Here is a 26,463-nt window from a genome sequence, read left to right on the forward strand (position 1 = left end):
GGATAAGAAATTGGCTAAGAGAACAGACATCAGAGAGTAGTGATGAATAATTGTTTTTGAGATGGAGGAAAATATTCAGTGGTTTCCTAATACTGTTCCCCAGGGTCAATATTAAGATATTGTGATGTTTTATATATATATTAATGTAGAATGATGTTCCCCGGGGCCAGTACTAGGATATTGTGATGTTTGATATATGTGAATCACCCAGAACTGGATATACAGACCATAATTTCAAAGCGTTCAGGTAATGCAATACTTGGCAATGTGGTAAACAGTCAGATGATAGTGTAAGATGTCAGGAGGACATTGCCAGGCTGATGAAATGGGAAGGCACATGACAAGAAAAATTTAACATAGAGAAGTGTGAAGTGATATATTTTAGTGAGGAAGAGGAGGAAGACTAAGAAAGACAATATGAGATAAATAATACAACTTTAAAGGGATGCAGAAACAGAGAGAACAGAAGCTGTGGGGGCGTTGGCGGGGGAGGTATTTATCCAAATCTTTAAATGTAGCAAAACAGGTTAGGAATGCTGCTAATAATGCATAGTAGGTCCTTGGCTTTATCAATAAAAGCATAGGATTGGGGGGGTGGGGGTGAACCAGGGGAAGGCATATAATTCAGTGGGAAGAGGTAAGAGTGTCAAGGATATCTGGCTTTCCTACCCAGAATCCAACTGAAACCCTTAGGTGCTCACTTAAGGGCCACATCACGCTGCCACTGATATTCAACTGACAGTCGTTGAGAGCGATGCCATGTGGGAAACCCGTCAAGTAACCTGGCAGATATACTTGCTGGGGGCTCCCTCCAACTTGGGCAGCCCATGCCCAATGAGGAGACCTGCTGGCAGCAAGGGTCACTCACACATGAAAATTCCGCCTGACCTTTAAACATATTCTCTTCCTCATCTTCAACAGGACTGTCTCACCTAACCTTTCTTCAGAACTCCTGCAGTACTGCCACCAATTCCAGGGGCACTGCTTGTACTAGAAAGCTGCCAGCCTCGAACTGGTCAGCAGATCTTAGAGGCTGGATGTCTGCCCCGAAGAGGCCAAGGTTCACTTTACCAACCTGGCAAGTGCCTGATTGGTGTTAAATCAAGTTGAGGGGGCCCTAGAATTGTTGTTGCAAGATTGTCACCATCTCTCCAGTCAGTGTAAGGACCCATCACCACAGCCACCAGAGTACAAAGGTAAGAAAATTATGCTAAACCTCAATAAAATATTGGTTATGTCTCAATTCTGGGCACTGCACTTTAGAAAGGATGACAAGACCTTAAAGAGAGTGGCTATGAAATTTACCAGGGATGAGGAATTTCAATTAGGTGCAGAAGGGTGGCACGGTGGCACAGTGGTTAGCACCTGTGTACTGCTCCTGCAGTACTGGCAGTGGAGCTGGGTTCAATTCTGGCCTTGGGTGACCAACTGTGTGGAGTTTGCGTGCTCCCTCACCCTGCATGGATTTCCTCTGGGTGCTCTGTTTTTGTCCCACAGTGCAATGGTTAGGTTGATTGGCCATGCTAAATTGCTGCTTAGTGAGAGGGGTAATTGCAGGGTAAATATGTGGGGTTATGGGGATAAGGACGAGGTGGGATTGTTGTCAGTGCAGGCTTGATGGGCTGATCAGCCTCCTTCTGCATTGTCGAGGCGGTTCAGAGAGATTTTTCTGGGGATGCTCAAATTCCTGAGGGGTTTTGGGAGAGAAAATAAGAAGAACCTGTTTCTGGTGACAGCAAGATCAGTAACCAGAGCACACAGATTTAAAGTAATTTAAAGCCAAAAAAAAGAGGTGACAGGACGAAAAGGCAAATTACACAGCGAGTTGTTGAAACCTGGAATCTATGACCAAAAGCTAGATAAGAGCAGATTTTAATAATAATTTGGAAAGGAATTGAATAAATACTTGAAGGGAGAAAAAATTACAGCTCTGGGCTCTGGGGAAAGAGCAGGGGGGTGGTGGGACTAAGTAAATAGTTCTGGCCTAGAAACAGTCTAGTTATGATGGGCTGAATGACCTCCTTATGGAGGGTGGCACAGTGGCACAGTGGTTAGAACTGCTGCCTTACAGCGCCAGGGGTTGTAAGGCAGCAGTTCAATTCCCGGCTTGGGCCACTGTCTGTGTGGAGTTTGCACGTTCGCCCTGTATCTGCATGGGTTTCCTCCGGGTGCTCCAGTTTCCTCCCACAGTCTAAAGATATGCAGGTTAGATGAGTTGGCCATGCTAAATTCTCCCTCAGCGTACCCGGACAGGCGCTGGAGTGTGGCGACTAGGGGATTTTCGCAGTAAGTTCATTGCAGTGTTAATGTAAGCCTCCTTATGACTAATAAATGAACTTTACTTTGTACTGCATGATTCTGTTAGTCTATCTGGACCAGTCATTGGTCAATTTGTCGGCCAGTCTTGAAGGGAATATTTTTAAGCATCAAGATGGACACCCAATGGCATCCAGTCAAGGCAGGAGGAAGGCTGCGAGAGAGGAGTAAGTTTCTAGTTCAGTGGTTCCCAAAGGGTGCGGCGCGCCACACTGGTGCGGCAAGAGAGGATGGCAGGTGTGGCGTGAAGATTCAAGGACAATCAAAGAAACATTTAAACGTGGATAGATATTTTTCCAAAGTGAGAGCAAGAGCATCAAGTGATGCTGAGGACGATGTCCCATGATCATATTATAAAGTAGTTGTGTTCTATGTTATGAATCAAGCACTGCTAGGAGTTGTTTTTTTTTTGTTTTTGAATGTATTTCTTATCAATAAAAAATACGGTGTGGCGCGAGCAAATTTTTATTCCGAAAGTGCGGCCCAGTGAAAAAAGTTTGGGAACTTTGGGAAGTTGGCTTTTGCTACCAAATAAACCTGTTGGACTTTAACCTGGTGTTGTTAAACTTCTTACTGTGTTTACCCCAGTCCAACGCCGGCATCTCCACATCCTAGTTAATGTCAGTCAGAAAAGAGCAGAGTTCCACCTTAAGAATCCAACTGAGTTGGCTATTATATGCACGTTAAAAACAGAAATTGATCTGATTGCACCAAGGGACATTCAACAAACTCAGTGTGCATATGTTTTGTCTACTGTGAAACACAGCATCAGTCTCTGAATAAAACAACAGCGCTTTGCTGATGGGTAATTCGATAGGTTTTGGAAGAGATTAAAGGAGTACCTGTGCTTAAGACATAGAGATCCTGACCTCATCACAGGGGAAGTTCCACTGTTACGCTCCTAGGGCCTGGCACCACGCCAGTAAATACAGGCGCTGCGGGAGTCAATTTCTGCAAGTAGAAAGCAGGCATGCTGACGGCTAAAGGGAGTGACGAACATCACTGAACTGGAGTAGATGTCGGCAGTCGGTCTGAATTCACAGAAGTGGGCCTTGCTCGGTTGGTAGCGCTTGCTTCTCAATCGAATGGTTGCACAAAGTAACTGCTGTGTTCGTACACACAGCAACAATGGCTGAACTTCAGAGTTGTTTGTTCTACCTGAAGTGCTCCAGGCACTTGCTGAAAAGCATGATACAGTTCTTCCTTCTTCCCTCCAATTTCTCCTACTGTGTTACAATGCTACATTTTGTGCACACAGCTTTTCATCCTTGGCACCTTCCTCTCCAACGTAAGTACACTACCCCTGGGTGATATTGTCAACAAGCTAAGTAACGTACGGACATAAGATGAACAGAAAAAATCGAAACAGGAGTAGGTGAAGTAACCCCCCCACCCCCGAGCATGCTAAACATAACTGAACATCGAAATAAATTCCAACTTCCCCATCCGATCCTCAAAAAAAACTACCAATCTAGTATTGAATGTTTGACTGAATGTAGAAATCTCTGTTTACCTCAGTCCTAAATATCCTCGGGCAACAGGCAGAATTTTTGCTCTCGGGTTGGAAGCACAGGGTCAGGAACATTCCCGGCTCCAAAATTCTAACTTGGGACAAAGTGCCCTAGATATTTGGATTTAGTTTGGGGGAGGCAGGTGTGAATGGAAGCCAGGCCTACCACTCTGGGAAAGAGTTCAGAGGCAGCCGCCGGGACTACTAGATGTTTAATAGGCCCACGTTGATGCTCTGGGTGTTTGTCCCAGCAGGTTAAAAAAAAACAGTAAAGTCAAAAACAACCCTCTAGCCCGCAACCCTCAGACCCCCCTCAACACCACATAATCCTAATGCCCCATCCATTCCTCATGCCACCTATGCTCCCTCATATGCTCCATGAAAATCCATGACCAGCTGCCCACCTCCCATGGCCCTATGTCATCTTTGTCATCCTATACCCCTGTACCCACCCAATGTCCCTTCAAACATTGCATGCCAACATATACCCCCTACACCGCCAAGGCGTCTCATGCCCTGTATGTCAATCTGTGCCCTCTACCACCATGCCCCTTTAAAGCCCCATGCCAATTTAGTGTCACCTCATGCCAACCCATGCCTTCACTCATCCCTTTGGTACTTAATAGCCCCTTTGCCAACTTAGAGTCAAGTCATGCCAACCAATGCCCCCACCCACCACCTTTTGCCCTTACACCCTCCATGTCAATGTACCCAGTAAACCTCGAGAGCCATGTGGAGATGAAACAAAATAAATTATCGGTGTTGACTGATGACTTTGCGATTTTTAAAAAATCATGAAATCCTATTCAATACATTTGAATCTCTTCAAGTACTTAATCCTGCATAAAACCAAGCATTTCCTCAACTTTTTAATCCCCCATGAAAACAAACATTTCTATACATAACCTACATCAAAGACTTCATAACCAATTAAAGCTATCAATCAAACTGCGATATACCTGGTGAAGAGGGGAGACTACACCGAGATCGAGGTGGCAGAGTTCCCCACCATGATCACCAAGAAGTGTGGCTGTACCATGGACAATGTCACTGTGATGTAACAGCCACCTCCGGGGGGGTCAATATTTACTTGGAGAACGTCCTCTTAAAACTCTTAACAATACAGAGACGCATAACGCAGAAGCACTTTATGCAAATGCTGTAACTTGAAAATGTACATTTTTGCTTTTTCAGTTTCTTCCTTTTCACAGTGATGTCAATCACATTAAATTCAGCCAATAGTCTGTCTTATAGTACCTGCCCGGTAACAAAGGGGCAGATATGACATGTGAACATTATTACACAATAAACTCCTCTATTGATCCTGTCTTGAGCTCATTCGCAAAGCTTTCTCACGTACAGGGTAGCGATGGGAGTTGGGAGGGGAGCTTCACTCTGGCCTCAGTCATGACAGTCGATGTTACAAGATAGAACAGGGAATCTTGGCATAACAACATGCGTTGAAAGAAAGGAGTGGAAGGAGATCTATGAAACTGGAAAGAAGCATGGTTGGTGGACATGCCTATGCAAGATTTAATATTGGAGGGGTAGAGAAACAGGATAAAAGTTTCCCCATACAGAAGGGACAGATGGGCAATATTATTACTCCTCAATTTAGGTAGTGCAGTCCAAATCTGGCTGCTTCAATATTGCCACGACATAAATGGTGCAAATTCGCAGCATCAGTGGTTTTAGAGCAGTGCAGAATGGCATAATTTGCAAGCCATGTGGATATTACAGGTGAACTCAGCAGAAGACAAGCAAATTCTGCAAAATGATTGAGTAAACTTGCTAGAATGTGGGGTCGATGACAAGTCTAGGCCAGACCAGAGGGATTAGTGGAGTGTCTTCCCAGTGGCATTTCACAATAGTCCAGCAGATTTTTATTTTTTGGTCATTTATTTTACTGGAGATGGGTCACAAATCAGCAGATTCACAAAATTCAATTGAACAACTTACCAAGGTGAGGTTTGAACTTTAAGCTTTGGATTGCTCACATGACCACGATATTATTATACCCATTGTTCTGACATTCAAGGAACACAAAGAACAAAGAACAATACAGCTCAGGAACAGGCCCTTCGGCCCTCCAAGCCCGCGCTGCTCCCTGGTCCAAACTAGACCATTCTTTTGTATCCCTCCATTCCCACTCCGTTCATGTGGCTATCTTGATAAGTCTTAAAGGAGTCTTAAATGAAAGAGTCGACGCTTCATTCTTAAGAATGAAAGGAACAAATGATCCTGCAAATTCTATCTGCCATTTGGGGCGGCACAGTGGCACAGTGGTTAGCACTGCTGCCTCACAGCACAAGGGACCTGGGTACAATTCCAGCTTCAGGTGACTGTGTGGAGTTTGCACATTCTCCCCGTGTCTGCATGGGTTTCCTCCGGGTGCTCCAGTTTCCTCCCACAGTCCAATGTGTGGGTTAGGTGGATTGGCCATGCAAAATTGTCCCTTAGTGTCAGGGGATTCGCTGAGTAAATACGTGGGGTTACAGGGATAGGATGGGATTGTTGTCAGTGTAAGTTTGAGGGGCCGAATGGCCTCCTTCTGCACTGTAGGGATTCTAACATTCATCCTGCAAGCTTATGTCAACATGGTGAAATTGAAAACATTTTTTTTGAACTGCAGACTGTTTTTTAATGTAAAGAGCTTGGGGATTTAAATGTCTTGACAGTTCCACTGAGCTTATTCTCTTTTTTGTACACAGTCATGTTTAGGCAATCCATGACTTCTCCCAAAGTGCACCTGGCATCTCATAAAGGGCACTTTACCTTTGCCAAGGGGGCATTTGGGGATTTGGCCTTTGCAAAAGGGTACCCCACCTCTCCAAATAACTCAGGTAGCTTTAGACCTTTTGCTCAACAGTCTATAGCACACAAGTCATGTTTTAGACAACCCGCTATCTAAAATTTTACAGGTGTAGCTGCCTCCATGAACCACGGATGTGCAAACTACAACCCAGCTCTGTTCCCCCGTCCCCATCTCCACTGCTGTCGCTGGGTGCTGGGCTCGGGGGTCGGAATTCTGGAACAAAGATGCTGGTGCCATTCTGACGAAGGCACAGAGCCATTTGGCTCTGCAAAAATTGGAGCTCATGACCCCTAGTTGTAGACTCTCCAGCTTGGGGAAACTATATTTTAGGGTGGGATTTTATGGCTTCACTCATCCCTCTTGAATGCATTCAAGAGGCAGCTGGATATAGCACTTGGGGCGAAGGGGATCAAAGGTTATGGGGAGAAAGCAGGATTAGGCTATTGAATTGGGTAATCAACCATGGTCGTAATGAATGGTGGAGCAGGCTCGAAGGGTCAAATGGCCTCCTCCTGCTCCTATCTTCTATGCTTCTATGAAACCGTAAAATCCCACCCAAGATCAACGGACCTTTCCATGGTTCTCCCCTCGCCCACTCCGATTCCCGTGGTGGGCGGGACAGTAACATTCCAGCCTTAGTCTCTATCCTGACAAACCCTCTGAGCATGGTAGACACTTCAGTCAAATCACATTTTCTAAACTCTAAGGAATTTTGTTCCATTCTAAATAATCTCTCTTTAAAGGATACTCTTCTCACCGCATAAATGAACTTTCATTGTTAGACATGAATATTGTCACTTAAATGACCAAAATTGTAAACATCGGCCAGGTGTGGTTTCACTAATGCCCTTTATGATTTCAGGAAGATTTCTTATGCTCCAACCCCTTTGCAATAAAAGCTAACAAACCATTGGAGGCGATCAAGGAAAACCCCAAGGCTTTTTACTCTTATGTGAGGAATAAAAGAATGACCAGGGTGAGTTTAGGGCCGGTCAAGGACAGTCAGTAGAGATAGGCGATGAATGAATACTTTTCTTCAGTGTTCACCAAGGAGCGGGGCCATGTTTTTGAGGAAGAGAAGGTGTTACAGGCTAATAGGCTGGAGGAAATAGTTGTTCGGAGGGAGGATGTACTGGCAGTTTTGAATAAACTGGAGGTCGATAAGTCCCCTGGGCCTGATGAAATATATATCCTAGGATTCTTTGGGAGGCAAGGGATGAGATTGCAGAGCCTTTGGCTTTGATCTTTGGGTCCTCACTGTCCACGGGGATGGTGCCAGAGGACTGGAGAGTGGCGAATGTTGTTCCTCTGTTTAAGAAAGGGAATAGAAATGACCCTGGTAATTATAGACCAGTTAGTCTTACTTCAGTGGTTGGTAAATTGATGGAAAAGGTCCTTAGGGATGGGATTTACGACCATTTAGAAAGATGCGGATTAATCTGGGATAGTCAGCACGGATTCGTGAAGGGCAAGTCGCGCCTCACAAATTTGATAGAATTTTTTGAGGAGGTAACTAAGTGTGTTGATGAAGGTAGGGCAGTTGATGTTATATACATGGATTTTAGTAAGGCGTTTGATAAGGTCCCCCATGGTCGGCTTATGATGAAAGTAAGGAGGTGTGGGATTGAGGGAAAGTTGGCCGATTGGATAGGTAACTGGCTATCTGATCGAAGACAGAGGGTGGTGGTGGATGGAAAATTTTCGGACTGGAGGCAGGTTGCTAGCGGAGTGCCACAGGGATCAGTGCTTGGTCTTCTGCTCTTTGTGATTTTTATTAATGACTTAGAGGAGGGAGCTGAAGGGTGGAGCAGTAAATTTGCTGATGACACCAAGATTGGTGGAGTAGTGGATGAGGTGGAGGGCTGTTGTAGGCTGCAAAGAGACATAGATAGGATGCAAAGCTGGGCTGAAAAATGGCAAATGGAGTTTAACCCTGATAAATGTGAGGTGATTCATTTTGGTAGGACTAATTTAAATGTGGATTACAGGGTCAAAGGTAGGGTTCTGAAGACTGTGGAGGAACAGAGAGATCTTGGGGTCCATATCCACAGATCTCTGAAGGTTGCCACTCAAGTGGATAAAGCTGTGAAGAAGGCCTATAGTGTGTTAGCTTTTATTAACAGGGGGTTGGAGTTTAAGAGCCGTGGGGTTATGCTGCAACTGTACGGGACCTTGGTGAGACCACATTTGGAATATTGTGTGCAGTTCTGGTCACCTCACTATAAGAAGGATGTGGAAGCGCTGGAAAGAGTGCAGAGGAGATTTACCAGGATGCTGCCTGGTTTGGAGGGTAGGTCTTATGAGGAAAGGTTGAGGGAGCTCGGGCTGTTCTCTCTGGAGCGGAGGAGGCTGAGGGGAGACTTAATAAAGGTTTATAAAATGATGAAGGGGATAGATAGAGTGAACGTTGAAAGACTATTTCCTCGGGTGGATGGAGCTATTACAAGGGGGCATAATTATAGGGTTCGTGGTGGGAGGTACAGGAAGGATATCAGAGGTAGGTTCTTTACGCAGAGAGTGGTTGGGGTGTGGAATAGACTGCCTGCAGTGATAGTGGAGTCAGACACTTTAGGAACATTTAAGCGGTTATTGGATAGGCACATGGAGCACACCAGGATGATAGGGAGTGGGATAGCTTGATCTTGGTTTCGGATAAAGCTTGGCACAACATCATGGGCTGAATGGCCTGTTCTGTGCTGTACTGTTCTATGTTCTATGTTATCAAAAAGTGCTGAATGAGCATGAAAACAGGAAAGTTTCAGATTTGTTTTTTGGTCGAATTTTTAAAATTTCAATCTTCATGCAAAAAATGAAGCACAATCTGTTTCCCGCCATTGGGGGAGGGCTGGACTGAAACTTGCTGGAACACCAGTTGCTTACACTAGAGGGCGCAACTGCGCATGCACCGATCTCTCTGTCCCGCACTTCTCCCCACTGCAATCGGCCCTCATCCTCCTAGATATTGCCCCCACCCCCAGTCGATCACCCCCCCCCCCCACCCCCGGCTTGGTTGATTGCCTCCCACAGCCCAATTGATGGCAACCCCACCCCCCAACTCCCCAGACGATAGTGTTCTGGGCTCGCTAATTATATTTAAATCTACGTTTACATTAATTTAAATATTGAGATCAGCCAAATATCTGGGCCTGGTAAGATCGCGAGAGGTGATCAATTGGGCGCAAACACAATTTTTCGACTCTCATGTGAACTTACTGTCTTGCCCTCCCATCGACCAACGGGACGAGAAGGTAAGATTGCCCCCCAATGCTTTCCTACTTGCTTGTTGTATCTGCTTGATAATTTTCAGTGACCAGGGTACATCACTTTCTGTACCAACATTGATTTGTTTCTCAACTTTTAAAAATGGCAGGCAAGAAGAATGGAAAATTTCACATTCTCCCACATTACAACTTATTGTCCAATCACTGGAACTGGGGATCTCTTTGCAACTTCTTTGTAACCTCTTCACAGTTTACTTTCCCAGTCAGCTTTGCATCACCAATAAGATTAGATCAAAACCCTCATCCAAGTAGATTGTAAATCGCTAGGCTCAAACACTGATCATTGTGATATTCCATTAGTTACACCCCACCATCCTGACAATTTCCCCTTTATTCCTAAACTCTGTTTCCTGTGCATTAACCAATCCCAGGTCCATGCTAATATATCACACCCAATTCCATGAGCCCTAATCTTGTGGCACAACTTTGTGCAGTAATTTACTGAATGCTTTCTGAAAATCCAATATACTACATTCACTGATTCCCCCATATCTACCCTGCAGGTTACACGCTCAAAAAAACTCCAATGGTTCAGTCAACCATGATTTCCATTTCTGTCTAAATCGTATTGTGATTTTCCTGTCTTACAGCACCAGGTACCCGGGTACAATTCCAGCCTTGGGGACTGTGTGGAGTTCGCACATTCTTCTCATGTCTGAGTTGGTTTCCTCCAGATGTTCTGGTTTCCTTCCACTGTCCGAAAGATGTGCTGGTCAGGTTGATTGGCCATGTTAAATTGCCCCTTATTGTCAGGGGGCTTAGCAGGGTAAATACATGGGGTTACGGGGAGAGGGCCTGGGTGGAATTGTTGTCAGTGCAGGCTCGATGGGCCAAATGACCTCCTTCTGCACTGTAGGCTTCTATGATTCTAAGTACCGGACTTCATAATACTTACTGATTCAAGCATTCTCCTGATTACTGGTTTATAGTTCTCTCATTCTTATTTTGCTTCTTTCTTGAACAGCAGGGTTGCATTTGTTAGCTTTTAATCCGTGGTGACTCCTCTGGAATCTAGGGGTGCGATTTGGCGGTCGCATTCGCTGTGTGGGGGATTCCCATAAAGGCTGCTTTATTGCACGCAAACTCAAAAATGCAAATCTCAACTGTAAGACTTGAGTTTCCTCGCCCGACACCCTCCCCCTCTTAAATTTAATTTTGAGATCGGGGTGCCATCAGAATCCTGGCTTTGCTGGCCTGTTTAGATTCCCGCCCCCCTCCCTCAGCTGGCTGTGCGACCCTTGCCAGCACTCTGAAGTTGCACAGCATGCCCTTAAGTCAGACTGAAAGAGGTGATTGTGAAGCCTGTGAGTTTCACACAGCTTTTTTCGCCTGATTCAACGTCCTGTGCAATTTTATGGAGATTGCACCCGAGTAAATTAAGAAAATGCAAAAACCAATGCATCCAATAATTCTGCAGCCACCTCATTTAAAACCCCCAGGCGTGGGCTCTCAGGTCCAGGGGATTTGTTGCCTTTTAGTCTCATTAATTTCTACAATACTTTCTCTTTACGAATATTAGTTATTTTTAATTCATCACTTTCATTAGACCTTGGGTTCCCCACAATTTCCAATATATCCTTGGTGATGGCTACAATGAAGACAGATCCAAAATATTTATTTAACCGTGTCTTCCTTTTCTTTATTCCTCATTATAATTTTCCCTGTCTCTGCCTCAAAGGGACCCATATTTACTTTTACTGATCTTATCCTTTTACATAATTGCAAAAGCTTCCATACACTTTTAAAAATATTTCTTGCTCGTTCAAACTCAATTTTTCACCCACATTATCAATGCCTTGATTTTTTTCCATATTTTTTAAATGGTCTCAATCCTCAGGATTACACCACCTTTTGGAAATAAGTATTTTTTTAAACAAATACTTCTCTCAGTAGCCATAATTGTACCATTTTACATCGGAGCCTGTCAATTAACTGAGAATTATAATTTTTTCCATCATGGTTTGCCATTACTTATCTATCATATCCTTTCATCTACTTTCCCAATCTATGGCCAGGATTTTCCAGCCATTCATGCCAGAGGGATCTTCTGGTCCCACCAATGTGAACAGAGGTTTCAATGGATTGACAGATCCACCACAAATTATGGCCTAACTTTGCCACTCACCCCTCTGAGTCTAGTAATTGATAGTGTAAATGAAATTTCCTAGTTTCAAACTTAACCTCACCACTCTCAAAAGTGACATGAATTTCGATATTATGATTGTAAGCCAATGTATCATTTGCCTTTTTAAATGCAAAATCATTTTAATCATGGAACTAATCCTTTATTTATTTTATGTTATTGACTGTAAACCGATTGTGGTGTGGCCCTTTGTGCAGTTTGACTCATGGCAATAACATGGAACATCGAAGCTTAAGACCAAAGACATCTGAAGAACTGTGTCGTATGAGGATGATGGAATGTATGATGGGTCATTCAGCCATGATGTGGAGATGCCGGCATTGGACTGGGGTAAACACAGTAAGAAGTTTAACAACACCAGGTTAAAGTCCAACAGGTTTATTTGGTAGCAAGTGCCACTAGCTTTCGGAGCGCTGCCCCTTCACCAGGTGGAGTGGAGAAATGCTCACAAACAGGGCACAGAGACACAAACTCAATTTACAGAATAAGGATTGGAACACAGTCTTTACAGATAATCAAGTCTTAAAGGTACAAACAATGTGAGTGGAGAGAGCATTAAGCACAGGTTAAAGAGATGTGTATTGTCTCCAGTCAGGACAGCCAATGAGATTCTGCAAGTCCAGGCAAGCTGTAGGGGTTACAGATAGTGTGACATGAACCCAAGATCCTGGTTGAGGCCGTCCTCATGTGTGCAGAACTTGGTTATCAGTTTCTGCTCAGCGACTCTGCGCTGTCGTGTGTCATGAAGGCCGCCTTGGAGAACGCTTAAGCGAAGATCAGAGGCTGAATGCCCATGGCCACTGAAGTCCTCCCCAACAGGAAGAGAACAGTCTTGCCTGCTGACTCTTGCAACTCGGCCAACGTTGTCTACCTGATACGCTGCAGGAAAGGATGTCCCAAGGCATGGTACATTGGGGAAACCATGCAGACGCTACGACAACAGATGAATGAACACCGCTCGACAATCACCAGGCAAGACTGTTCTCTTCCTGTTGGGGAGCACTTCAACGGTCACGGGCATTCGGCCTCTGATCTTTGCTTAAGCGTTCTCCAAGGCGTCCTTCACGACACACGACAGCGCAGAGTCGCTGAGCAGAGACTGATAGCCAAGTTCCGCATACATGAGGACGGCCTCAACCAGGACCTTGGGTTCATGTCACACTATCTGTAACCCCCACAACTTGCCTGGACTTGCAGAATCTCACTGGCTGTCCTGTCTGGAGACAATACACATCTCTTTAACCTGTGCTTAACGCTCTCTCCACTCACATTGTTTGTACCTTTGAGACTTGATTATCTGCAAAGACTGCATTCCAATCATTATTCTGTAAATTGAGTTTGTGTCTCTGTGCCCTGTTTGTGAGCATTTCTCCACTCCACCTGACGAAGGGGCAGCGCTCCGAAAGCTAGTGGCATTTGCTACCAAATAAACCTGTTGGACTTTAACCTGGTGTCGTTAAACTTCTTACTGTCATTCAGCCATGTCAGAATCTTGCTAGAATCAGCAAGTTCTGAAAAACAGATTAAAATCTGTGTAGAAATCTTGTCTCAGAATGTGGGAAAGACAGACCTCTTTTTGCTTGTTAAAAGCTGATAATCCTATTTTCCTCTCCCAGGCTTCAGAGATTTTAAAAAATTAAATCATGGGACAGTGTCGCTGGCTGGCCAGTATTCATTGCCCAACCCTAGCTGCCTTTGAGAAGGTGGTGGTGAGCTGCCTTCTTGAATCACTGCAGTCCACATGCTGTGGGTTGACCCACAAGCCATTAGAGAGGGAACTCCAGGATTTTGACCCAGCGACTGCGAAGGAACAACAATATATTTCCAAGTCAGGATGGTCAGTGGCTTAGAGGGAAACTTGCAGGCGGTGGTGTTCCCATTTATCTGTTGCCCTTGTCCTTCTAGATGGAAGTTCTCATGTCTGAGAATATTTGGTGATTTTCTGCAGTGCATCTTGGAGATAGTACACACTGCTGTTACTGAGGGTTAGTGGTGGAGGGAGTGGATGTTTGTGGATGTGGTGCTAATTGAGTGGGCTGCTTCGATAACAGTACACAAGATAACACGTGAAGCTGAGCGACCATGTTTATTTAAGTATGAGCTTTGAACTTCCTGCAACGGGTATAAACAGGAGACACCTGAAAAAGGCATGGAAAAGGACAGTGATGTAATTGAAAACCAATTAGATTGGCTAAAATCAGATATTACTTTGTATGATTCCATTCCAGGTACACTAAGGCAGACTTTTGTCTGTTTCCATAGCTAGCAATTCCTAGAACAAGTCACTAGTTTGTCACCAGAGGCTAAAGCTTGAGGGCCCCCACTCCACATCAAGCATGGCTGACAAGGAGTCTCTCTCTCTCTCTCTCTCTTACCACCAGTCATTGGCAAGGCCACAGGGGCAAGTGAGCCTGGACATTTCCTTCCCAGGCTCATTCATTCTATAAAAAAAGATTTTAAATTTAGTTAAATATTTTAATCAGCCTCATGCCCTTTTCGGGCATGAGGCTGATCTCATTGGATTTTTGATAGCTACGAATATCGCGAGAGGCGAGAAAGCAGGTTCATGCCCAATTCCTCGCCTCTTGCGATCTTACCGGCTTTCCCCGCCCATCAGTCGCTGGGGCGCAATGGTAAGATCGCCCCCAAAGGGTGAAAAGTTGAAAGTTCAGTCCAGAATGCAATATTGTGGGAAAGACTTAAGGGTCATCATTCATGAAACATACATTTTAAAGCACTGCGAGGAAAGAGCATGAGAGGCTACTTAACGGACATGTGCTTCTGAAACATTAACATTTCTGAGCCACAGTTTAAACAACATTGAAAGCTTTGGAGAGACGAATCACAAATGAAGGCTGAAGACTGAATAGCACAAATTTTCCCAGAACGCAAATATGTAAATTAGGCTTCGGTGACAGCTAGTTAATGCTGATTGATCCATTTAAAACAGACCAGGGCAAATATCTGGTAGTGAAATAGATCGGTTGATCGATTGTGTTTTTTTTGGACCAATTACAGGTTGTAATTAAAAACAGTGTGTAATTTCATGAACATGTGAGATGAGTGCGTCCTTGTTACGCCAGTTCACCAGTCGAAGGTTCAGCAGGTTGATATTTCTTTGCTGACTTGATGACAAAATGTATCCATTCGGATAAACATGCAGAAACATAGGCCAGAATTGAACGTACAGAGTCCGGGCATACGCCCAACCCAGAAGTGCTTGAAATCACAAGAAAAGACATTGGGTGCGCATCACTATATCATCGTGCGTTTGTCAGATATTTTGGTCAGCGGGCATGTGCAAGAGTCGGAAGTGAGCCCACCGACAATCAGGAAGCTGATTTAAGTTAATTAAACACCCATTGACGGGAATTTTACATTGTCCGTCTGCCTTCACGGTTGGCATAAAAGCAAATTACTGCGGATGCTGGAATCTGAAACCAAAAGAGAAAATTTTGGAAAATCTCAGCAGGTCTGGTAGCATCTGTAAGGAGAGAAAAGAGCTGACAGTTCAAGTCCAGATGACCCTTTGTCAAAGCTTTTGACAAAGGGTCATCTGGACTCGAAAGGTCAGCTCTTTTCTCTCCTTACAGATGCTGCCAGACCTGCTGAGACTTTCCAGCATTTTCTCTTTTGGTTTCAAGGTTGGCATAAGCTGCAACCTAAATCCAGGGCTGGGTGAAAGGTCAGGGCTCGAATAAAATGTGTCTGGGGACTGAGGTCTGTGTATGATTGTGCTGCCTTGACACTCGTGCCATAGATTTTCCATTGATGTTTACTTTCACAGGTCAGAAGCTCCCTGAAGCAGCTCCACAGTGGCTGCCCCCCTGAGGAAACACATTGGAAGTGCATCTCCCTGGCAGAGATCAGCCTTTCACAGCGTGTGTTTCACACTGGTTGCCCGTTAATTGGCTAGCAGGTGTGTGAAATCACACTCCAGGACCAACTGTGGCCCAAGCTGCCAAGCGCGTGTACCCAATGGGTGAAAAATTCAGGATGTGGAGATGCCGGCGTTGGACTAGGGTAAACACAGTAAGAAGTCCAACAGGTGTATTTGGTAGTAGTATTTGGTATTATTTCGGAGCAGCGCTCCGAAAGTTAGTGGCTTTTGCTACCAAATAAACCTGTTGGACTTTAATCTGGTGTTGTGAGACTGCTTACTGTGAAAAATTCAGGCCATACAGTTTCTCAATTCCTTCAGTAAATAATTTGCTGTCTAGCGGCAGAAAACTCATGCTTCTGTTTGAAGGTTGGGGTTCCAGGGCTGTGTGATCCTCTAGACTAGGTTTGTGTCCTATGGAGGGTTAACAGATGGAATGTGCTCACATATGATGTCGATCATGAACCATTGACAACAGTCAGTCATGTGTTAGACTCAAGAGAGAGGGAAAGATTGGAATCATACTTATGAGTTACGTGCCTATTCTGTAAACAGTTTATAGGTAGTCTAATAAATAAGTGATAAACAGATAGCAGAGTAGATCTACAATCTGTCCATGAACAAAGTCCCATGCCTCGAGTCCAAGGTAGATGGACCCATCTCAGAACAGGGTGGCAGCAGTGGAGACATTGATATAAAAAACAGCAACAGAGTGAAGAAAATGTTGATAGCAGCATGTAAAAAATTGCTGCAAGGAAGAACATTCTTGCCTGATTGACTGCCTCAAGGGCCCACAGAGAAGCCAGCAGTGGGAGTTATGGATCTCCATTGTGTCTGGTACTGAACAACATCAGCCTTTCAGGAAAAAGACCTAAAGCTTCGAGTTAATTCCTTTCTTTAAGCTGTGCATCCATTAGCAGGTGACGTTCTTCTAAAGTAGGGTGTTCAGGAGTCCACTGTAGACTTACAGACCATTCTCAGAGCTCTTGAAACATATTTAACCTGCCATTGAACCCGATTATTGAGCAAGCGGTTTAGTATATGATGTAGGCTTCGCACTGAGTGCCAAATCAGCCTTAAATCCAACACGACTCCAAGAGTTCACAGGTCTCTGTCAATTGGGTAGGCCCACGGGCTGTGACCCCATCCACATGAAAGCCTGCCAAACGGGCACTGGCTTCACTCACAGGAAAGCCTGCCAAACTGGGCAAAAGCGTGCAAAAGATAATCCAGCTTAGACGCCAAGGTTGCTCAGCAGGGAAAGCGTTGAGTGAAACTCTACATTTCAAGCATTTCTTCTGGGACAGTCAAGATAAAGATCCGGTCCCGTTCCCCACTGGTGGGAATCCTGACATCCACTCAATCGGATGTTGGGGCAAAATCGGAATTCCCATTGGACAGCAAACCTGTCACAATTCACCTGACCTGCCCCACTGGCCCCAATCAGATTGCCAACCACAGCGGGCGGGAACCCAATTATCTTTTTTACGTGTAGGCCAGAAATCTCCGATGTCGCAAGGCCCGCCACCACTTCCAGCAAGAATGGAGAACTTGGCAGTCAGTCAAGTCTCCATTCACAGCAGCGGTACTGGAGAATCCCAGCTGCAGATGAGGTCAGAAATTTTTTTATTCATACGTGGGACATGGGCGTCGTTGGCATTTGTTGCCCATCCGTAGTTGCCCTTGGAGAGCAGTTGAGAGTCAACCACATTGCTGTGGCTCTGGAGTCACATGTAGGCCAAACTAGGTAAGGACGGCAGATTTCGTTCCCTAAAGGATGTTAGTGAACCAGATGGGTTTTTCCAACAATCAACAGTAGTTTCATAGTCATCAATAGATTCTTAATTCCAGATATTTTTACTTAATTGAATTCTAATTCCACCATCTGACGTGGCGGGATTCGAACCCAGGTCTCCAGATCATTAGCTGAATTTCTGGATTAATAGTCTAGCGATAGTACCACTAGGCCAGTGCCTCTCCAGGGTTGAAGTATGGTTCAAGGTCCTCCCGCGAGACATGCCCCCCACCACCACCCCAAGTGGGAACTGCACTGGGCAGGCTTTGGTGTGGGTCCTGAGAAGTGTCGACCTAGTGTGTTGGACCACAAGGGGGGGTGTCAAGAAGGCAAGTGTTTTACCCAGGTGCCCCTGTGCCACTGTCAGGTTGCAGAGGGAGTGTTCCCCAAGGTAGCTGGGGGTTGGTGGGCCTTGCACTGGGGAAAGGATTCTCCCCCGGGTTTCATGGCTGGACTGCCTCTTCTAGCCCTGGGAAACCTGAAGATCAGTTTTAGCATGTGATTTAAGGCAAGTTGCTGATCAAAATCTTTATTCTTTTCTGTGTACTGTGAAAACTTTGAAGTGGCCTGGTCAACTTAACCCCCATGCCCCTTAACATCTGGAAGGTTTCCAAATCACAGCAGCATTCCATTCTGCAGAAGGGATTTTCCCTTTCTCGCTCAAAGAAGCTGCAGATGTGGGAAGGCCCCTATGAAGTCCTCTGAATCATAGGAGATGTTAGTTTCAGGGCTGTTAACTCAGCCCCATTCTTTTAACACTGTATTTGCTTTCAAGTCTCTTAGCCATCCGAGAAAACTCCAAACCTTTGAAAACCTTTGCAGTCCTTCAAAGTCCCTTGAAATCTTTTGAAAACGTTTGTTTTCATTCAATTTCACAGTCTAGTATCTTTAACTAGCTTTTGATTGGCAGCTTAATGGTTTTTATAAAGCATCCTTGAACTCTGTATAATTATCTTTCCCATCACAGTTGAATGCATCTGAAATACCCCGCATTGTTCCTAACCGCAATGTTTATAAACCTCCTTGATCTGCATGACCTCAAAGTAGCGAAGTGCCTTTAGTTCCTCTATAACCATGAATTTTTGTACAGAAGCAGTGGAACTTTAGCATTCTGAGGCTGAGGAGTTGAAGATTGTTCCTCCTCTGAAGCTCATTCCCTGTGTGCTTTGAGGGAGCAATAAGTTCCTCAGAGAGTCCTGTGTTCTTCTTTTCTCATCCCAGAGGGGCCAAACATCCATTCAATCTTGCCTCTTGGATCAATCTTTTGTTGAAATGTCTTTGTTGTCCTTGCACTTCAGTAATCCTGCATCCCATACTCTGCCAGTGAAGCTGACAGCAATGATGCTGTGTTGTCCCAAGTGTTGTCCCATTCTGCAGATGGTAATGCCATGCCCGATGCAGAAAAAATCCCCAATGTCTATCTGATCGAAGACAGAGAGTGGTGGTGGATGGAAAATTTTCGGACTGGAGGCAGGTTGCTAGCGGAGTGCCACAGGGATCAGTGCTTGGTCCTCTGCTATTTGTGATTTTTATTAATGATCTAGAGGAGGGGGCTGAAGGGTGAATCAGTAAATTTGCTGATGACACCAAAGTTGGTGGAGTAGTGGATGACGTGGAGGGCTGTTGTAGACTGCAAAGAGACATAGATAGGATGCAAAGCTGGGCTGAAAAATGGCAGATGGAGTTTAACCCTGATAAATGTGAGGTGATTCATTTTGGTAGGACAAACTTAAATGTGGATTACAGGGTCAAAGGTAGGGTTCTGAAGACTGTGGAGGAACAGAGAGATCTTGGGGTCCATATCCACAGATCTCTGAAGGTTGCCACTCAAGTGGATAGAGCTGTGAAGAAGGCCTATAGTGTGTTAGCTTTGATTAGCAGGGGGTTGGAGTTTAAGAGCCGTGGGGTTATGCTGCAACTGTATAGGACCTTGGTGAGACCACATTTGGAATATTGTGTGCAGTTCTGGTCACCTCACTATAAGAAGGATGTGAAAGCACTGGAAAGAGTGCAGAGGAGATTTGCCAGGATGCTGCCTGGTTTGGAGGGTAGGTCTTATGAAGAAAGGTTGAGGGAGCTAGGGCTGTTCTCTCTGGAGCGGAGGAGGTTGAGGGGAGACTTAATAGAGGTTTATAAAATGATGAAGGGGATAGATGGAGTGAACGTTCAAAGACTATTTCCTCGGGTGGATGGAGCTATTACAAGGGGGCATGACTATAGGGTTCGTGGTGGGAGATATAGGAAGGATGTCCGAGGTAAGTTCTTTACTCAGAGAGTGGTTGGTGTGTGGAATGGACTGCCTGCAGTGATAGTGGAGTCAGACACTTTAGGAACATTTAAGCGGTTATTGGATAGGCACATGGAGCACACCAGGATGATAGGGAGTGGGATAGCTTGAACTTGGTTTCAGATAAAGCTCGGCACAACATCATGGGCTGAATGGCCTGTTCTGTGCTGTACTGTTCTATGTTCTAATATATCCAAGATCTCTTCCCTGAAGTGCCAAGAATACTTTAAGAAATTGAATCCCCCAGGACGGTGGCTTGGGGAGGGGAAGAGTGAGAAATGGAGTTGGGCAGACTATGGAGTTGTAAAAGTGAAGTTACAGAAATGCCATGTAAGGAGTCAAAGACATTGGCGGGATTTTAAGGCCTCGCTCGGGCGAGATTGGAAATTCTCGCCCGAGGTCAACGAAGATTTCCGTTGTCAGACCCTCACCCGCGCCGTTTCCGTGGTGGGCGGGGTGATGGAGTTCCAGCCATTGGGTGGAGTTCTCTCAGACTAAGTGCCGTGGCAGCGGTGGGAACATGGAGTGTTTCCCACTGTGATGGCTGCCAGGAAAACACACCAAATCTTCCAGCCCCGACCTCATTAATTATGCACCTGGGTGTTGTATGCCATATTCAGTGATGGAGCAGGCCTGGATGGCACATAGTCTGCCATATTGAAAAGGCACCCAACATCACTGACCCACCATTGAAGAAAGAAGGTGCACTTCCTGAAAATGAGGATGGATCTCCAGGAACATTCTGAGGCTGGAAGATGGATCTAATCTGGAAGGCCTCCTCCCCACCTGCAGATGCACCCCCCAACCCACCACTGCATTACCATCCTTTAATTTTGTTTTTAAATTCAAATTTTCAAACAGCAATAATGGGATTGGAACTCACAGGATTATTGGTTTTGGCCTCTGGGCTGGCAGACCATTTTATAATCACTGTGCCACTGTCAATTGTATTGTACCAGTACCAACTCTTCAATTATGCTTCATTGGTTTCAGAGTGCCCTGAAGCCATGCAAGTAAGTATATAAGTGAAAGTTGTTTGTATTATTGCAACTGTCTCTATCAAGGTTTTGTTTCTTCTGATTGATTACAGGATAGAGCTGCACAACATTTATTTTCTAAGTATGAAATCTAATTGAAGTGAAAATGTTGCTTCTGAGTCAAAGGCCTGTGCTGTTAATAAGCAAGAGAGCTCAAATCACAGCAAGAGTTTGAATTTAGTTTAAAAACTCAAGTAAATAAAAAGCCGGTGTCGGTGGAGGAAATCTCAAAGATGTCAAGTTGTCATAAAACATTTTTATTTATTTTTAATTCTTTCACGGGATTTGGGCATCACTGGCTAGGCCCATCCCTAATTGCCAGTGGGAAGGTGTTGGTGAGCTGCCTTCTTGAACTGTTGTAGTCCATGTGGTGTAGGTACACTCACAGTGCTGTTCGGAACCGAATGTCAGGATTTTGATCCAGGGACAGTGAAGGAGCAGCAATATATTTCCAAGTCAGGATGGTGAATGGTTTTGAGGGGATCTTTAAGGTGACGGAGTTCCCACTTGATTGCTGTCCATGTCCTTCCAGATGGTAGCAATTGTGGGTTTGGAAGTGTTTGACTTTTAAAAATGGTGGCCCCGATCCTTGAGTTTCTAAGCTACCAAACCAGCCATACGTCATGGGACCAGTTACCTGAATTTTTTTTTCTAAGTCCCGGGCAATGGTGGAGAAAGTCGGCATTGCTATCAGTGGCTTTGATGCCTCTTTTCCTGCCCGATAGTGGAGGGATGGCTTGGTAAGTTTGCTGACGACATGAAGGTTGGTGGGGTTGTGGATAGTCTGGAGGGATGTCAGAAGTTACAGAGGGACATAGATAGGATGCAAGACTGGGTGGAGAAGTGGCAGATGGACTTCAACCCAGATAAATGCGTAGTGGTCCATTTTGGTAGGTCAAATGGGATGAAGGAGTACAATATAAAGGGAAAGACTCTTAGTACTGTAGAGGATCAGAAGGACCTTGGGGTCTGGGTCCATAGGACTCTAAAATCGGCCCCGCAGGTGGAGGAGGTGGTTAAGAAGGCGTATGGTGTGCTGGCCTTCATCAATCGAGGCATTGAGTTTAGAAGTCCGGGGATAATGATGCAGCTATATAAGACCCCCGGCAGACCCCACTTGGAGTACTGTGCTCAGTTCTGGTCGCCTCATTACGGGAAGGATGTGGAAAAGATTGAAAGGGTGCAGAGGCGATTTACAAGGATGTTGCCTGGATTGAGTGGCATGCCTTATGAGGATAGGCTGAGGGAGCTCGGTCTTTCCTCCTTGGAGAGACGTAGGATGAGAGGAGACCTAATAGAGGTATATAAGATGTTGAGAGGCATAGATCGGGTGGACTCTCAGAGGCTTTTTCCCAGGGTGGAAATGGCTGCTACGAGAGGACACAGGTTTAAGGTGCTGGGGGGTAGGTACAGGGGAAATGTTAGGGGGAGGTTTTTCACACAGACGGTGGTGGGCGAGTGGAATCGGCTGCCGTCAGTGGTGGTGGAGGCAAACTCAATAGGGTCTTTTAAGAGACTCCTGAATGAGTACATGGGACTTAATGGGATGGAGGGTTATAGGTAGGCCTAAAAGGTAGGGATATGTTCGGCACAACTTGTGGGGCCGAAGGGCTTGTTTTGTGCTGTAGTTTTTCTATGTTTCTATATTTCTATCAGTCGTTGCCGATATCCAGGAAAATTCCGGCCCTAGTAATTATATGACTAGTGCAATTGAGTTTCTGATCAATAGGATGTTGACAGTCGTGGAGTCAGCAACGGTAATCTAGCTGGTTCACTAATGTCCTTCAGGAAAGGAAGCCTATCATCCTTATCAGGTCTTGCTGTACCTAACCTCTTTCCAACTTTAACATAGTTGACCATCCCCTGAAGTGGTCTAAAAAGCCAATTGGTTGTATGGAAATGTTGCACTGCAGTGGTTCAAAAAGGACCACCATTACCTCAAGAGGTATTAATGGACATTGTCATGTGATGCCCACATCCTGAGAATTAATTAAAAGGAGTGTCATAATTTATTACAACCTTCATTATTCAAATTTGAGCAACAATATTTCAAAACTATACTTCAGGCACAACTGACTTCGTCATAGTTAACCAACGTTGTCTCTGAAACAAAATATCAACTTGGTAAGTTGTTCCTTTTCAAAGCTGTTCTATTGGGTATCAAGTGTGCTTCACCTCTCTGACCCTGGCACAGTTTCTTTAGTTCGCTTTAATTTTGAGGAAAACATTATATCATGGCTACCACATAATATTGAGATGGTCAGTTAGCTCAGGTGGCTGGATGGCTGGTTTGTGATGCAGAGTGATGCCAACAGCATGAGTTCAATTCCCCTATTGGCTGAGGTTATTCATGAGGCCCCGCCTTGCCCCTTGCCTGATCCTCAGGTTAAATCACAGCCTATGCTCATCTGGGACTATGGCAAATTTACCTATAATATAAAACCAATCTACTGACATAACAATAGTTACCAGACTTCAAAACTACCTCATTGGCCATGAAGCACTTTAGGGATATCATCAGACACTGTACCAAAAGAGGAAATCACATATTCAGAAATGTAATTGTGAAATAATTTCAGTCAGGAAAATTTGATTTTTTTTTCGGTCCAGAAAAAGCAAGAATTGCTTCTTCTGGGTCTGTAAAAAAAAATTGAGTTACTGTCACGCATCTTCCCTCAACCGAGGCTCGTCCCTTCTGTACCTTTCTTCAGGCCTGGAGGCCAGCTAAGCAGCTCAATATAATGCTGATCCAACTTGTTTCGATCCCACAGCTCAACAGCCTTGGAGGGGCAATCGCATGAAATAGATCCGGCCTCCCACCTGCACGGTATTGCAGCTCGACGGGACATCTGCTACCAAAACATCCAAAACTGCCTGGAGGGAAAGCTCTACCCCAAAAATTCCCAACACACTATCTAAAATTCGATTAAAATATTGTTCTATTTTCCGATGGCAGGCAACCAATAAAGCAGGTGGCATACTTACAGCAGGTTTCCTTATGCAGTAGATCCATCGCTTTCGCTCTCCCTAATGGGAAACCATGTGTGAAGGGAGGAAGGGTCACAGAATTACCATTACAGTGGGGTAGCCCTATCCATGATCCATGCCACCTGCGAGCACAGCCAATGTGTCTGTACATTAGCAGCACAACATCCACTTTCAATTTCATGACTATCCAGAAATGATGGATGGAAAATAATCATTCCAAATTAATATCCTAACATGGAAAGTGCTCCTCACTTAACTCTCTTTTCGATTTAAGGATACAAAGAATAAACGATCGTGTAATCAGAAGCAACCTTGAAATGAATTGTCATGCTACATAACTGTGCCTGAACACATCTTTAATCCCATCATTGCATTGCGATTGTGATTCATCAGCCAGCGTGTACTGAGTATTATTTATCAGCTTTACTTTGGCGATACAATTCAGATTTTAACAGATGCATTATGGAGACATCATACTCTGTCTTGACTTGCCATTTTGCTTGTGATAGTCAATAAAGGCCAATTAAGCAATGATGCATGCAACAAGAAGAGATTACCTTAAAGAAAGTTACAGTGGCTCCATCTCCGACAGCCCCATACTCTATCTTGGTTTGTTTCGCCAAGTCGTCAGCGGAATCTATGGGAGATTCCATGCGCTCCACTGTCAGAAAAGCAGCCAGGTTAGCGGTATACGACGAAATGATGATCAGTGTGAAGAACCACCAGATGCCACCCACAATCCTGGTAGAAAGAGCCTTGGGCATTAGTTCGGAACCTAACAAGAGTGGTGGGAGAGGAAACAAAAGCGATGGCATTAAAGAGCACTGGGCAGCACAACTGGCCGGATGTGGTCAGAATCACCAGATGAAAGTACACAGAAGAGCTTAGTAAGAATCACTGAGCTTTCAGAACAAGTGCTGCTTCTCCTCTATATCATATAGTCAGGGGTTCAATTATATGGTTCTCAATTTCCCAAGCACTGAAAATTGTGATGTGATAATCAGAGTTGAGGCTCCAATTCTTATTTGGTGACATATCTTAAGCTTAGGGCCTCGGATCTTTGAGCAATTGGAAGGGCTCTCTGCTGATGCAAAAATGCTGAATCTGGGGGGGATTTCCCAGCCGCGCTTGCCCCAAGACAATAAAATCCTGCTCGAGATCAATGGACCTTTACATGGTCCATGTCCCACCCACTACGATTCCCACGGCAGGAGGGACAGGAAAATTCCACCCTGGAAATTCCACCCCTGAAACAGGTATGCGCTGCTTTCATGTGGAGGGGAATGGAGAGGGTTCTAACTAACATATCCATGTTTCATGGAAGCCTGTAGTTGCCTATATGCATAGGTGGATGCAGCTGCTCATCTGTAATTTTGATGAAGGAGGTGCCTGAAACATGAAGTGTGCAGGTTAGACCTGGTAAGAGCAAGTCTGAATCTTGTGGATTTGTTTGGATAGCCAGGACATCATTATGGAGAGTCAAGGTACCCTTTTGGATATCGTTGGGAGAGATGAGGCACCCTTTGTGAGACGTAAGCTATCCTTTGGGAGAGGTTAGCTGCTCTCTGGGAATTAAAAGTAGCCAGGACTGTGTATAAAAAGTGTTTAAACTCATTGAAATATCCAAGCTGCCAAAGTATTGTCGAGGAAATGTCAATGCATCAAATAATTGTCAAAATTCATTGGAATTGTCAGAGCTGTCAAAGGGTTTAACTCTGCTGGATTTAAATTCAAAAAAGTGTGGAGTTTATAAAGAATGCTTAATATTTCACTCTGTTTACATAATCCTCAGGGTTATCATGATAGGATTTGTGTTGCACAACTGATTTTACAACCTAACATTATCGCAGTAAGGTGCCTTTTAAGTCAGCAGTTTGATTGAAGATACAAGTAGCAATGGAACAGAAATGGTTGTTTTCATGAGTGATTAAGTACTTAAGTGAAATGTTCATTCTCATAAGAGATTAGTTGGAGGAATTTCAATGTATTGCATGTTTTCTTTTTATATATTCATTTTTATAAATAGCGGTGTCACCAATAGATAATTTTATTATTATGCTCCTGAGTAATGCCTATGGTAGACACTGGGTGAGTTGGCATGGAGAGGGTAAAGACAAAGTATAGTGGAAGGGTATGCGTTGGTATGAGTTTGCACCAAGTTGGCATAAGGGCTATAAGAGGCCCTGGGGCCAAGTGGGGGCGGGGGGGGGGGGCATGGGTTGGCAGAGGGGATATGAGGATTCAAAGGGTGTGGTTGGAGGGGCATCGGGTGGAATTTAGCTATGTGGGATCATAGGAGGTCAGTAGAGGGGCATATGGTGGCATTGGCGATATGGGGGGCATAGGGACAGGTAGAAGGGCAATAAGGAGAATGATGGGCCTGAGGTGACACGTGGGGGGGAATGAGGTAG

The 26,463-nt window shown here is 44.8% G+C and overlaps 1 protein-coding gene across 1 annotated transcript in view; it reads right to left on the bottom strand.

The window, feature by feature from the left end:
• The window catches only part of LOC144494077 (glutamate receptor ionotropic, kainate 2), a 481,311-nt gene that overhangs the window by 59,752 nt on the left and 395,096 nt on the right, over positions 1-26,463 (bottom strand). The window contains exon 13 of the mRNA XM_078213654.1: positions 24,610-24,827. Within this exon, the coding sequence (XP_078069780.1) occupies positions 24,610-24,827 (218 nt within the window). The remainder of the gene's footprint in view (positions 1-24,609; positions 24,828-26,463) is intronic.

This window comes from Mustelus asterias, chromosome 5 (genome assembly GCF_964213995.1).
Source record: "Mustelus asterias chromosome 5, sMusAst1.hap1.1, whole genome shotgun sequence".
Lineage (NCBI taxonomy): Eukaryota > Metazoa > Chordata > Chondrichthyes > Carcharhiniformes > Triakidae > Mustelus > Mustelus asterias.